The sequence below is a fragment of the Heterodontus francisci genome, unplaced genomic scaffold (genome assembly GCF_036365525.1).
Source record: "Heterodontus francisci isolate sHetFra1 unplaced genomic scaffold, sHetFra1.hap1 HAP1_SCAFFOLD_1631, whole genome shotgun sequence".
In the NCBI taxonomy this organism is placed as follows: domain Eukaryota; kingdom Metazoa; phylum Chordata; class Chondrichthyes; order Heterodontiformes; family Heterodontidae; genus Heterodontus; species Heterodontus francisci.
The window spans coordinates 1,097-15,591 of NW_027141754.1; the positions used below are offsets into that span (position 1 = coordinate 1,097).

The 14,495-nt window shown below is 57.3% G+C and overlaps 2 protein-coding genes across 2 annotated transcripts; one reads left to right on the top strand and one right to left on the bottom strand.

The window, feature by feature from the left end:
• Nucleotides 1-461: 461 nt before the first annotated feature.
• LOC137364665 (methionine--tRNA ligase, cytoplasmic-like) lies at nucleotides 462-5,189 on the top strand (the record flags this gene model as incomplete). The annotated part of the gene is made up of 6 exons (XM_068027725.1): nucleotides 462-607; nucleotides 1,029-1,133; nucleotides 1,412-1,595; nucleotides 3,264-3,335; nucleotides 3,845-3,925; nucleotides 4,742-5,189. Coding segments are annotated over 6 exons (717 nt in total), but the record flags the coding sequence as incomplete, so codon positions are not given.
• An 808-nt stretch (nucleotides 5,190-5,997) lies between these two features.
• ddit3 (DNA-damage-inducible transcript 3) lies at nucleotides 5,998-13,178 on the bottom strand. The gene is made up of 5 exons (XM_068027729.1): nucleotides 12,572-13,178; nucleotides 12,016-12,309; nucleotides 11,565-11,609; nucleotides 8,803-9,155; nucleotides 5,998-8,278 (listed from the first exon to the last, which is right to left on the bottom strand). Exons 1-5 carry the CDS (start codon nucleotides 13,176-13,178, stop codon nucleotides 7,856-7,858), a joined length of 1,722 nt encoding a protein of 573 aa, XP_067883830.1. The 3' UTR covers nucleotides 5,998-7,855.
• Nucleotides 13,179-14,495: the final 1,317 nt, after the last annotated feature.

Genomic DNA, 14,495 nt, shown 5'->3' on the forward strand with positions numbered 1-14,495 from the left:
GCTGGAGGAGGTTACAGAGATAGGGAGGGTTGTAGGGGCTGGAGGAGGTTACAGAGATAGGGAGGGTTGCTGGGGCTGGAGGGAGGTTACAGAGATAGGGAGGGGTTGTAGGGGCTGGAGGAGGTTACAGAGACAGGGAGGGTTGTAGGGGGCTGGAGGAGGTTACAGAGATAGGGAGGGTTGCTGGGGCTGGAGGAGGTTACAGAGATGGGGGGTGTTTGTAGGGGCTGGAGGAGGTTACAGAGATAGGGGGGGTTGTAGGGGCTGGAGGAGGTTACAGAGACGAGGGGTTTGCTGGGGGCTGGAGGAGGTTACAGAGATAAGGGGGTGGGGGTGGGGAGGTGAGCGAGGAAGCCAGGGAGGGATTCGAGCATGCTCCCCGGCTACGAGCCACTGCCTGCGACACCATAGATCCTCCGCCGGCACCGTACTGATCGACCTGCCCATGTGTATTTTTTTTTTTAACCCATCAGGGCCGGGATGTTTGTGGGGTAAATTCTTCGAGGGCGCGGTGCCCGAGATGGACCTGTCCCAGGACGACAAGAGACTGCTGGCCGTGGTGGGGCTGGGAGCTGCAGCAGTACAACCGGAACCTGGAGAGAGTACGGTGAGCGACGGGGACCGCCTCGCCCTCACCCACCCGACACCCCCAGCCCCCGCGATCCAAGCCGAGACTCACGGGCGCTGTCGAGTCGAGTCCCGCCGTTTTCCCGGAGGATCAGGTGTCCCGGCGAACGACGCTGACGGTAAACTAACGCTCTTGATGCGGGGGGGGGGGGGGGGGGGGGGGGGGGTGGAGACGGTGCGTGCTCTGTTCCCGCTCTTTGTGGGCGGTCAAGCACCGGTCGGGGTCACTCAGCAGAGGGGGGGGGCGGTGGGGGGGTGGGGAAGGACGATCTCCGTGTAATATTCGGCCTCGGAAACCGGTCCGTGTTGTGCAGCTGGAGGGCGGTGTCCGGGGGGTTTTTTTTTTGGCGGGGTGGTTTAACGTCTTTGTTTTTTCTTCCTCCTCCCCCCCCCCCCCCCAGGATCAGGGATGCTCTGAGATGCATCCTGAACGTGTCTCGCTATGGCAACCAGTACATCCAAATTAACGAGCCGTGGAAACTAATCAAAGGAGCTGAGGCTGACCGGTGAGTCTCTCCGCACGCGATTTATCCTCCCGCCCGCCCGCTCTCACCTCTCCCGCTTTGTGATTCGCGCGGAACGCACGGGCGCAGACACCAGGCCATTCGGCCCATCCGCACCGTGTCGGTGTTCCTTCTCCACACAAGCCTCCTCCCCCACCCAATCATCTGCTGTGCTGTAAGGTTCTGACCGCGGTTCACCAGACGCGGGATCTGCCTCTGCTCGGTTTTAACCGCTCTGTCTGTCTGTCTCCCTACCCCTCCCCGCCCGCCGGCTGGAGCAGGAAGCGAGCCGGCACGGTGACCGGAGTGGCGGTGAACGTGGCTTGCCTCCTCTCCGTGATGCTGCTGCCCTACATGCCGGCCGTCGGCGCCACCATCCAGCGCCAGCTACGGGCCCCCGAGGACTGCAACTCGCTGACTGACAGCTTCGTCTGCGCCCTGCCTGCCGGACACAAGATCGGAACGGTGAGCTGCCGGGGGGGAAGGGGGCGTGGGGGAATGAAAGCGTCCGGGCGGGCTTTTTTTTTTTAATACTTATTTTTGAGGAGGAAAACGCACGGCAGTCTTCCAAGAATTGTTTCAGCACAGAAGGAGGCCGTTCAGCCTGTCGTGTCCCTGCTAGCTCCCCGCAAGAGCAGTTCGCCTAGCCCCCACTTCCTCCATAACCCAATAATTGTCCCCTCTCCAAATCATTATCCAGTGCCCCTTTCAAAGCCTTGATTTGAACCTGTCTTCCCCACTCTCTCGCCAGTCGCCCTTAAATCCGTGCCCCCTCTGGTTCTCGACCCTCCCGCCAATGGGAACTGTTTCTCCCTATCTGCTCTGTCCAGACCCCTCCACCTCTTTATCAAACCCGCCCTCTCCTCTCCAAGGGAAACAGTCCCAACTCCTCCAGTCTACCTTCGCAACTGAAGTTCCTCACCCCTGGAACCGTTCTCCTGAATCTTTCCTGCATTCTCTCCAGTGCCCTCAGATCCTTCCTGAAGTGCTGTGCCCAGAACAGGACGCAACACTCCAACTGAGGCCTTTGTGTAAAGGGTTCACCGTCGCTTGCTGGCTTTTCCACCCTGTGCCGCTCTGCATAAAGCTCAACCCGCCCTGCCGCCTTCAACGATTTGTGCACGGATGCGCCCAGGTTCCCCCTGCTCCTGCGCCCGCTTTCGGATTGTGCCCTTTATTCCATATTGCCTCTCCTCCTCCTCCCTCCCTCCCTAAATGTATCACTGCACGCTTCTCCCCGTTGAACCTCATCTGTCAGCCCCGTTCCACCAACTTGTCTATGTCCTTTTTAATTCATTCGTCGGATGCGAGTGTAGGCCGGCAAGGCTACGATTTGACGCCCATTGGGTTAGATTAGAGTCATACAGCACTGAAACAGGCCCTTCGGCCCACCGAGTCCGTGCCGACCATCGACCACCCGTTTATACTATCCCACATTCCCTACCGCATCCCCAATTCTCCTACCACCTACCTACACTAGGGGCAATTTACAAAGGCCAATTTACCTACCAAACCTGCAAGTCTTTGGCATGTGGGAGGAAACCGGAGCACCCGGTGGAAACCCACGCGGTCACAGGGAGAACTTCGCAAACTCCGCGCAGGCGGCACCCAGAACCGAACCCGGGTCGCTGGAGCTGCGAGGCTGCGGTGCTAACCACTGCACCGCCCATTCCCAAATGCCTTCGTTCTGCCCTGTCGAAGTTGGGGTGGGGGGTGGGGGGGGGGTGGCAAGATAAAAGCTCAAAGGACACACTGAGAAATTTTAAGCAATCGCTATCCTGGGGAAAATATCCCTGTGCGACATACCATTGCTGGAGTAGCATTAGCACGTGAGACTTCAGCAATTCCAGAAGAAGACCGCACTCCCTCCTCTCCCCCCAACCCCCGCCACAAACACCTTCCTTCCTTCTCGAGGGGTGATAAGTGCCAACCTCCTCAGCGCCACCACATCCCGAGAACAAACGTGTCTTGGTTTAAAAAAAATATATAATTTGCGGCGGAAGATCGCTGTTGACCGTTTGCTCCTCCCAATGTGCAGAGACCCAAGTGTGTCAGCCCCCCTCCCCGTGTCTTTGTGCGTGAAGTGCGCGCCGGGTGATTGCGAAAGCACGGTGAATATTCTTTCTGTTCCAGATTAGCCCATTGTTCCAGAAGTTGGAAAGTGATCGAATTGACGAGTTACGGAAGAAATATGGAGGCCAAAAGGTGAATAATCCCCCCCCCCCTCTCCTCCCCGCAACCTTTCTTGTTTCTTTGCCACGTTTCCCCCTCCCTGGACACTTGAGTTTCTGCCAAGCGCTCTCCAACTCTGCCATGTGCTCCATCTGGTGATCGGGTAAAACCATCTGGAAAGACCGAACAGGCTGGGGAGCTCTTTTCCAGAAAAGAGAAGGCTGAGGAGGTCTTAACATTACGAAGGGGGTTTTGATCGGGTCGACGTAGAGAAGATGTTTCCGCTTGTGTGGTGGGGGTAAGAGACCAGAACTAGGGGGCCATTAATATAAGATAGTCACTACAACACCTGTTGAGGCCATTGGGTGTTCTTCCCCCCCCCAACCCCCCCCCCCGGGGAGTGTGTCGATATTAGTGGGGCGGGGGCTACCCCAGAGCGAGTGAGCGAGCAGAGGCGTTGGGGAGGAGGGCAGGGGGGTGGTGCTGAGCAACGGGGAGCCAGTGCCCCGATGGGCTCATTAATCAACATGCTTTGTGCGCAGGCACCCGCGGAGAGCAAGCCTGCACCCGGGCCCAAACCCGACGCCGACCCTCGGGAGATCCAAGAGCTGGTGGCCAAGCAGGTGAGCGCCGATGGGCACGGCGGGGTACCGTTGGGGTGGGGGCCGGGGCGCCTCCCGTTGACTGCGACGTGCCACTGCGCCGTGACCGGGACCTGTTTACATGGCGGTTTTGCTATAGATTTTTTTTTTTGCAGAGATGGCTTCCTAAGGGGTTGGGTTTTGCCGTCAATGGTGCCTCGGCAATTGAGGTCTTCCCCCACCCACACCCTCCCCCCCCTCCCTCCCTCCCTCCCCTGCATCCTTCAGTTTGGACAATGGTTTTCCCCCTCGCCACCTAGGATTTGAATGAACAGGCCATCTCTTTTTTTTTCCCACCAGTGAGATTGGGGGGGGAATTTACCAGCCGAAGGACCGAGGAGGAGCGGTATATTCAGTGCGAAAATGCAGCAGCAACCTACCTTCGTACGGCTCCTTCGAGCTCGGCGAAACATCCCGGGCGGGGGGGGCGCGCCTCACAGGAACGTAGATAGTCCTCCGTAGCCCCAGATCCCTCGGGGGGGGGGGGGGGAATTCCTGCGCGTCCGTTTCAGACTCCCTCTCATTTTCCAATGAGTGTGACCTTTTTTGTGCCAGTTTCCACGCCCGTTCTGCAAGCTGGTTGACGACTTCCCCTTCCTGCGCGGCACCTTTCCAGCCCCGCTTCCCGTTCCAAACACAGACCCAGATTCATACAGGTGGTGGGGGAAGGGGGTGGCCCGGAGGGACGTTGACGAGGAAGAGGCGAGGTTTTGCGGACCGGAAGAAAAAAAAAAAGGTGCACGCGGTGGATTAAATTTCCTTTTTTTTTTTTCTTCCTTAAACTCCCTCCCCCTGCAGGGTAATCGTGTCCGTGAGCTGAAGGCCCAGCGCGCGGACAAGTCGTTGGTCGAGGCGGAAGTCTCCGTCCTGCTTGATCTGAAGAGGCGCCTGGCACTAGCAGAAGGGAGGCCCGCGGGGAAAAAATGAGCAGCCGCCCCGGGAAGCCGACGCTGGGCTCTGCCCGTTTCTCCGCCCCCCCCCCATCATGTCAGCCGATGCCATGGAGTCCAACTCTCTCTCCTGTCACCCCCTCCACCTCACCTTCCCTTAACGCGCCACCTCTGCTGGATGGTTTGCTCGCCCAGGTTTTGGACGCACCCCCCGCCCCCCCCCCCCAACAACAGTCTGCGGAGGGACAGTGCTGGGTGTCAGACGGGTGAGAGGGTAGAACACTGCTGTTTTGAACTGTACGGCGACGAGACTCGTGTGAGAGTCTCTGAAGTAGGAAATAAAACCTTTTTAAAAAAAAAAAAATTTAAAATTCATTCTCTTTCTCTGCGGCCAGCGGAAACCGCTGGAGGAATGAGGACAGCGGAGGCCGTTCAGCCCATCGTGCTGGGTCCTCGAAAGACGCCCAAAGGCACTTCATGGGTGGGAATTATCAACTGAAGTTTGACCCCTGCCCACGTAAGATTCGGCGGATGTGGGCGTTGCTGGCCAGGCCAGCATTTATTGCCCTTGAGAAGGTGGTGGTGGGGAGCTGCCTTCTTGAACCGCTGCAGTCCGTGTGGGGTAGGTGACACCCACGGTGCTGTTCGGAAGGGGGTTCCAGGATTTCGACCCAGCGACAGTGAAGGAACGGGCGATATAGTTCCAAGTCAGGATGGTGTGTGACTTGGAGGGGGGCACTTGCAGGTGGTGGCGTTCCCATTGCGTTCGCTGCCCTTGTCCTTCTCGGTGGTAGAGGTCGCGGGTTTGGAAGGTGCTGTCTAAGGAGCCTTGGTGCGTCGCTGCAGTGCGTCTTGTAGACGGTGCACACTGCTGCCACTGTGCGTCGGCGGTCGAGGGAGTGAATGTTTGTAGATGGGGTGCCAATCGAGCGGGCTGCTTTGTCCTGGATGGTGTCGAGCTTCCTGAGTGTTGTTGGAGCTGCACCCATCCAGGCAAGTGGAGAGCGTTCCATCACACTCCTGACTTGTGCCCTTGTAGATGGTGGGACAGGCATTGGGGAGACGGGAGGTGAGTTACTCGCCGCAGGATTAACGCGCGATATAAATGCAACCTGGAGTCCAAGTGTCACCAAAGCAAGAAAATCCCGCACGAGAGACCGAGGGTGGAGGGACAACGGTCCTTTTTAATATACAAAGTGCAAAAAGAAGAAGAAAATTCAGTCAGTTCATGCATGTCACGTTCGAGAAGCAGTAAGCGTTGACAACCTCGCTGCAACAGCCAGTTAAGGGCAGGTGCAAACGTCGCAGCTAAGGTGACCGATGCACGAAAGCTTTTAGGTGGATCAAAGTTACAACAGATCCCGTACAGTACAGGATGATGTGAAAACCCATTTGGAACACAGTTTATATCCTGCTGTGCATCTCTCCTTTCGCACACATGCGTCAATGTGTCTCAATGATTTTTTTATATATATAGATCCGCAGAAACGTGGACAAGAGGGTGACTGATTGAGATGGGGGGGGGGGGGGGGGGGGGGTTTGGTGGAGAGAAGGAATAGAACCTACAGAAACTCCCTCCACGCCGCCATCTACTGGCCAGCGTTTGCAATGACACCGTGACGCGTTGACATGGCAAAACCCACTTGGGAATGGACGCGAAAGAGTGATCGGAATTCACCGCGACTGGAATTCGACGGTTAAAAACTGGCATTTGTCCAGGGCCCGCTCACGGCCTCAGGCGCGTTACAAGCCAGCGTTCCACCGTCACCGTGCTACTGTAGGAAACACGGGAGCCAATTTGCACCCAGCGAACTGACAATGATCACAAGGTCTGCCTCTCATTTTTTTTTGACTCGGGGTGGGGGGGGGGGGGGCCCCCTCGTTCCTGGACTCCCCAACCAGCAGAAATAGAGAGAGAAACTATCCAATGCTATCTGTTTCCCTTAATAGCGTGGAAAAATCGCCCCTTAAAACTGCCCCTTTCCTGGAGACTATCCAGCCAGGGAACAATTCCCGGTTTAAAAATCTGGGGAAAACCTGAGCCCTAATTTATCATGCAGAGTTTCTGTAAGATTCGGAAGAGACAATACACTGAGGCGTTGCCTGCAACCATCTCCCCGCCCCGTGTCCCGGGGCCAATATTAATCCCACGACCGACGTCACTTGAGGAGGAAAAAAAAATGCCAGATGATCTGGGTCATTCATCGCACTGCTGTTTGTGGGATCTTGCTGTGCGCAGATTGGCTGCCGCGTTTCCCGCATTACAGCGGCCACCGCACGTCGGACGAGGTTGTTCATCGGCCGCGAGGCGCTGTGGGACGCCCTCAGGTGGCGGAAGGCGCCGGACGATTGGAGGTCTTGCCCCGTGGGTGCCTCAGTCGTTGGCGAGTGGGGGTGGGGGGGGGGGGCTGAGGTGCGGCACGTTGGCGGCGTCGCCCCACGCCGCAGGAGACCGCCAGGGGTTAACAGGCAGGGGGGTCACGGAGAAACACGAGAGAACGGCGTGACTGGACCTCAGTCGAGCCGTCGCTGTGGGTCGGGATTCACATGTAGGCCAGACCGGGTAAGGCTGGCGGATTTCCATCCCCCCCCCCCCCACCCCGAGTGGCATTAGTGAAGCAGATGGGGTCTTTTGTTTTTTTTTACAAAACAATAATCTCGTGATTATTACAGAGACTAGCATTTTATTACACTTTTAAATTATTAATTGGATTTAAATAGCTGTAGCTACCACAGTGGGGATTTGAACTCATGTCTTTGCAAACATTGGTCCAGCCCTCTGGATTATTAATCTAGGAACATTACCACTACACTACGGCGGGGAGGTAACAAGAGGAAGCCACTTGTACAAATCCCCTGACAATCTGGAGCAAGAGTTTAGACACAAGTAAACCAGGGCTTTATGTTCTGTCCACAATGGGGCATCTTCCGAGAACCAGTGTGGTATTCTTAACCGGGCCTGCCTCCTAAACCTCCCAAAAGAGTCAATCCTCGTTCGATCGGGGACGTCAGGCGGGCCCACTCAGCTGACGTTGACCATCCTCTCGACCAGCCTCCTCCGGACCTCCTGCACCTCGGCGGTCAACTGCTCGATCCTCCCCCGCAGGCGCTCGTTCTCCTCCGTCAGCTCCGCCACCCGCCTCTCCCGCCCCTGCTCCCTGGCCTCGCGGCCCGCCCTGGCGGGGCCGCCCGACCTCCGCCTCCTGGCTCCGCGCCTTGGCCGTCCGCCGGGCGGGGACGGCGTCCGGGAGGGCGGGCCTACCGCGCCGGGCCCGCGCCCCGTCGAGCCGTCGGCCGGGTCACTTTCGGCTGCCGGGAAGAAGCCGAAGAGTTCCTCCTGTTGGACGGGGTCAGTGGTACTCGGAATATCGCTGGGGTGGAGCTGGGCTTCCAGAGAGCAGGAGACCAGGGATTGTTCACAATGTTCAGACAACCCCGGCGCCGGCTGCAAGAGAACAGAGCTGAGTTTAGGATTGGCGTATGTAATGGCCCTCCGAGATCTCCGCACTCCTCCAGTTCCCGCCTCTCGCGCATCCCTGCCCCGAGCTCTGGAAAAATCAGGGACGGGGCAAGGGGCCAGAATTTGAGTAGCTGCAGAAATCGGAGGATCGTCGGGACGGGAGACGGTTATGCAGAGACGGGGGAGGGGGGGGGGGGGGGGGTGGGGAGTGAACGGGACGCGAGGATTTCGAAGATAGAGAGGTTGCCGCTTCCCAGCACTCCAGCGTAGGTCAGGGAGCAAGAGGTGGGGAGGGCGAAGGGGACTCGGTGCGAGTTAGCGCACGGTGGGGGGGCAGCGGAGTTTTGGATGAGCTGAAGTTTACGCGGAGGAGGGCGGGAGAACGTTGGAATGGTCAGGACTGGAGGCGATTGGGACACGGATGCCGGTTTTCACAGCAGATGGGACCGAGGCAGGGGCGAAGACGGGCGGTGCCACAGAAATGGAAATAGGCAGTCTTGATTCCTCACCTGTGTGAAGTCTGGGGGTCGGCCGAGCTTTCCACCATCTTCCGATGGGTTTCCTACGGATGTAGGGTACAGAACGCTGTCTACATCTTCCAGCCAGAGTTGGTTCAGCTTGCGGATCTCCCCCGGCGGATTCCCCGTGGATGTAGGGTACAGAACGCTGTCTACATCTTCCAGCCAGAGTTGGTTCAGCTTCCGCCTTTCTTCCGAGGGGTTCCCTGCTGGAGAGGGATACAGAATGCTCTCCAGATCTTGCAGCCAAGTCTCCAGCTCTTGCCCCGATAGCAGGGCAGGAGCGGAAGAGAAGGCGGCAGACGGCATCGAATCCGCCATCGTACTGGGTACGTCCCGATCAACTGCACAAGACAGAGGGGGAAAAAAAAACAAGCAAACGCGCAGGCAGTCAGACACAGGATCACGGCACGGTGTCAAACCCGCGTGTAATAAACAAACCGGCAAGCACGGGAACACAGAACACGCTGCTAATTGCACCAAGTGAGTAAAGCTCTTCAACACCAGTAACTCTCCGATACAAGTCACTTTATCCAGAATGATTAAACAGGGGCTTTCAAATCAGGAAACCATCACCGTAAACCCCGGGCGTGAGGTTCGAGGCACACGAGCCAGTGTCTGAGAGTTAAGACTAGACTCCAGACTTGAGATAATTCTCTGATGCAACATGTTTATAACACAGTTGGAGTGGGTCGAGGCACCAGCTGTTGTTTGCCATCTCTGTACATTGTATTTAATCCTAATCTGTAACGGCAATGATTACTGCAGATTTAATGAGGAATAATCTTATTGGGGTTTAAATGGTGCTTGGTTCCCAGATTCCAGACACTTAGGATGGGACAATCGAGACCAGTATCACTTACAATGGCATCTCCTCCTGCACTGTTACCTCTGGTGTCCCCCAAGGATCTCTCCTTCGCCCCCACCCCCCCCCCCCCCATTTCTCATCTACATGCTGCCCGTCAACAGATAACACGTAGGCTGATGACACCCAGCTCTACCTCACCGCCACCTCTCTCCACTCCTCCACTGTTGCCAAACTATCAGACTGCATGTCCGAAATCCAGTACCATCCAGACGAGCAGAAATTTCCTCCGGTTAGATATTGGGAAGACCGAAGCCATTGTTTTCGGACCCCGCTCCCAACTCCGTTCCCTCGCGCCCCCCGACTCCATCCCTCGACCTGGCAACGGTCTGAGATTAAGCCAGTCCGTTTGCAGCCTTGGTGTCACCTCTGACCCCGAGGTGAGCACCCGACCACATGTTTGAGTCATCGCTAAGGCCGCCTGTTTCCACCTCCGTAACGCCGCTCGACTTCGCCCCCCACCCCACCCCACCCCAGCTCATCCGCTGCTGAAACCCTCATTCTTGTCTGGAGGCGACGTAGGCTTGACCATTCCAACGCACTCCTGGCCGGTCTCGCACATTCCACCCTCCGTAAACTCGAGGTCACCCAAAGCTATGCCGCACCCCCCTCCCCATGTCTCAACTCGCACCGCGTCCCGTTCCCCTATCACACCCCCCCCCCCCCCCCCACCGCGCTGGCTGACCGACACCCGCCTCCCGGTCAAGCAACGCCTCGATTTTAAAATTCTCACCCTCCAGTTCCAATCCCTCCATGATCTCCTCGCCCCCCTCCGTATCTCCGTAGCCTCCTCCAGCCCCCTACGTCCCTCCGAGATCCTCCAATTCTGACCTCTTGCACACACCACCCCCCCCCTCCACCCCCCGATTCTCCTCGCTCCCCCGTTGGGCGGCCGTGCCTTCAGCCGCCCGGGGGGGGGGGGGGGGGGGGCCCCCGCGCTCCGGAATTCCCTCCCTGAACCTCTCCGCCTCCACCTCGCTTTCCTCAAAACACACCTCGCCCACCCAGCCTTTGATCATCTGTCCAGCTATATCTCCCTTTGTGTCTCAGCGTCATATTTTGTTTTATAATGTTCTTGTAGAAGTGCCCTTGGGGCCTTTTGTTACGTTAAAGGTGCTATATAGATATAAGTTGTTGTTATACAACAGAACAGGAGGAAGTGGAGGCCATTCGGCCCCTCAAGCCTGCTCCCCCCTTCCCCATCCCAAGAATCAGTCTAGTGAACTTTCATTGCACCCCCCCCCCCCCCCCCCAAGGAAAAAACATCCTTCCTTGGGTAAGGGGAGTGAAACTGTACACCATATTCCAGGTGTGGTGTCACCAAAGCCCTGAATCTTCCGTACTGTCTATAAACGTTGGGTTGGGAGTCTCGGGCTTGAGAGAATAGATCCAAAAGTTAGAACCAGACCTTTCAGGAGTGAAATGAGGAAACACTCCTACACACAGAGAGGGTGGCGGAAGTTTGGAACTCTCTCCCGCAAACGGCAAATCGATACTGGATCGATTGTTAATTCTAAATCTGAGATTGATCAAATTTGAGGTATCAAGGGATATGGGCACAAAGCCAGGAATATGGAGTTAGGTCACTGATCAGCCAAGATCTCATTGAATGGCAGAACAGGCTCGGGGAGGGGGCTGAATGGCTTCCTCCTGGCCCTGCGGAACAAGCTCGAAGGGGGCTGAATGGCCTCCTCCTGGCCCTGCGGAACAGGCGCGAGGAAGGGGGCTGAATGGCCTCCCCCCTGTCCCTGTGCTTCCCCATTCTTTTGCTGAGGATCAGAGAACCCAAACGAGTTGAGCAACAACGTAGGAAATGGAGAGCGGAGGACGGCAACGGTGAAGAGCGCGGAGGTAACACTGAAGGGAGGAGAGGGAAAGGCGGTCCTACCTTTTATCACGTGGTCCACGTACAGGCGCGTCGTCTCCTCGGGACCTACGAAACAACCGATACTTAATTAGAGGGGTGGGGGGAAAATAAATGCCTCCGTTGCGTAACGCCCGCGGGGGGTCGCGGGCTACGACCTCCGGAAGCGGAGAGGCAGGAGATCACCTCGTTCTTCCCAGTTGGACGACCCTCTGCGACGTGGGATGTCACAACCGCATTTTCCCTGGGAATTAACACATTCCTCATCCCAGGAATTCTCAGCGCGGGTTAAAACCCTGGATTTAACCCCTCCACCACCAACCACCAACACCCACCTTGGGCACCCCACACACACACACAACATTTCAAACCTGGAACGTTTAAGAAGGAACAAGGGACAAAATTGGAATGCAAAAAGTAAAGGGCGTGCAATTTTTCGGCTGGACAACGATTGCAAGGGGATGCAAAGGCTTACTCTGGCGCTGCAACGGTGCTGGCGGGGCGGCCGGTGGCGGATTGGCGGCGGCGGGTTCCTGGCGGAGAGGCGAAATTTCACGTCTGACATGGTCGAGGGTGGCGAGTCGGAATGAGCATGAGAGTTGATGGGTCCCCGCAGCGGAAGCGGCGGGATTGACAGGCGCCAATGGGGGGGGGGGGGCCGACCGGCGCCCCTTCCCGACCAATGGCGGGCGGCGAGGGAGGCGGGATTCTGGGCTGGGCGGGATTCTTCCAGCGACGGCCCCGACGGGTGACTCAGCGAAGTCACGAGCTGGGCATGAGTCAGAGAGGGATGAGCTGATGCAAAGGGCTGCCTGATGCAATTCCCATGCAATGCACGGGAAGGGGGACAGAGCAAAAGGGAAGGTGGGGGAGGCCACTCGGCCCTTCGCGTCCGTGCCCGCCCTCTGCGAGAGCCCAGTCCCGCTCCCCACCCCTCGCCCATAGCAATTTGCTTGCCCACCTCCCCCCCCCCCCCCACCACCACCATCATGATTTTGAACACCGCTGGCAAATGTCCTCTCAACCTTTGCCTTTTCCAGGGAGAACAGCCCCGGATTCCCCCAGTCCGCCCACGTGGCTGAAGCCCACCTCCGCCCCACCACCACCGTCCCCGGAACCATTCTCATGAATCTCTTCCCGCGCCCTCTCCGACGCCTCCGCCTCCTTCCGGACGCCATACTCCGGCTGGTGCCGAGCCACTGCCTTACAACGGCTCACAGTGACCACCGCCGCCCCCCCCCCACCCCACCACTGCGCCGCCCGGCCCGGCCTCCTTCTGTTCCCTGTGCATGCGACGGGCCCGAGGGGCTGAATGGCCTCCTCCCCACCCACCGTCGTGTTTCCCGACGCGACTCCCCGAATCGGGTTTAGGCGCCCCGGTCGGACCACCTGCGTTTTTAAACCTTGCGCGCCTCGAGGGGCAAAGCCCTCTCCGCCGACCCCCCCTCCCCCGCTGCCCCGTCCTTCTCGACCCGAAGCGGCTGTGCAAACGCCAAGTTGTCGCCGCGACTGCTGCGGCAAGTCGTCGTCGTCGCGGCGGGGATGGTCCTTATAAGTTGTTGTTGTTGTAACACCCCCGCCCACCACCAACCTGGAGAAAGTTGTTGTTGTTGTTGTAAAACACCCCTCCCCCACCATCACCCTGGAGAATGTTGTTGTTGTAACACAGCTCCTCCCCCACCATCACCCTGGAGAAAGTTGTTGTTGTAACACACACCCTCCCACTGGAGAACGTTGTTGTTGTAACACCCCCCATCCCTCGGAGAAAGTTGTTCTTGTAACACACACCCTCCCCCCCCAGGAGAAAGTTGCTGTTGTTGCAACACACCCCCTTCCCCTGGAGAAAGTTGTTGTTGTAACACCTCTCCCCCCCACTGGGGAAAGTTGTTGTAACACCCCCCAGAGAAAGTTGTTGTTGTAATGCTCCCCCTTCCGCTGGAGAATGCTGTTGTTGTAACACCCGCTCGCCCTGGAGAAAGTTGTTGTTGTAACACACACCCTCCCACTGGAGAACGTTGTTGTTGTAACACACCCCATCCCTCGGAGAAAGTTGTTCTTGTGACACACCTCCCCCCTCCCTCGGAGAAAGTTGTTGTTGTAACACCCCCCCTCCCTCGGAGAAAGTTGTTGTTGTAACACACCACCTTCCCCCATTATCACCCTGGAGAACGTTGTTGTTGTTGTAACACTCCCCCCTTCCCCTGGAGAATGTTGTTGTTGTAACACACCACCTTCCCCCATTATCACCCTGGAGAAAGTTGTTGTTGTTGTAACACTCCCCCCTTCCCCTGGAGAATGTTGTTGTTGTAACACCCGCTCCCCCTGGAGAAAGTTGTTGTCGTAACACACCCCATCCCTCGGAGAAAGTTGTTGTTGTAACACCCCCCATCCCTCGGAGAAAGTTGTTGTTGTAACACACACCCTCCCCCCCCCCCCGGAGAAAGTTGCTGTTGTTGCAACACACCCCCTTCCCCTGGAGAAAGTTGTTGTTGTAACACCTCTCTCCCACTGGGGAAAGTTGTTGTAACACCCCCCCCAGAGAAAGTTGTTGTTGTAACACCCCACCCTCTCCCTGGAGAAAGTTGATGTTGTAACACCCCACCCTCTCCCTGGAGAAAGTTGATGTTGTAACACACACCCTCCCACTGGAGAACGTTGTTGTTGTAACACACCCCATCCCTCGGAGAAAGTTGTTCTTGTGACACCCCCCCTCCCTCGGAGAAAGTTGTTGTTGTAACACCCCCCTCCCTCGGAGAAAGTTGTTGTTGTAACACACCACCTTCCCCCATTATCACCCTGGAGAACGTTGTTGTTGTTGTAACACTCCCCCCTTCCCCTGGAGAATGTTGTTGTTGTAACACACCACCTTCCCCCATTATCACCCTGGAGAAAGTTGTTGTTGTTGTAACACTCCCCCCCTTCCCCTGGAGAATGTTGTTGTTGTAACACCCGCTC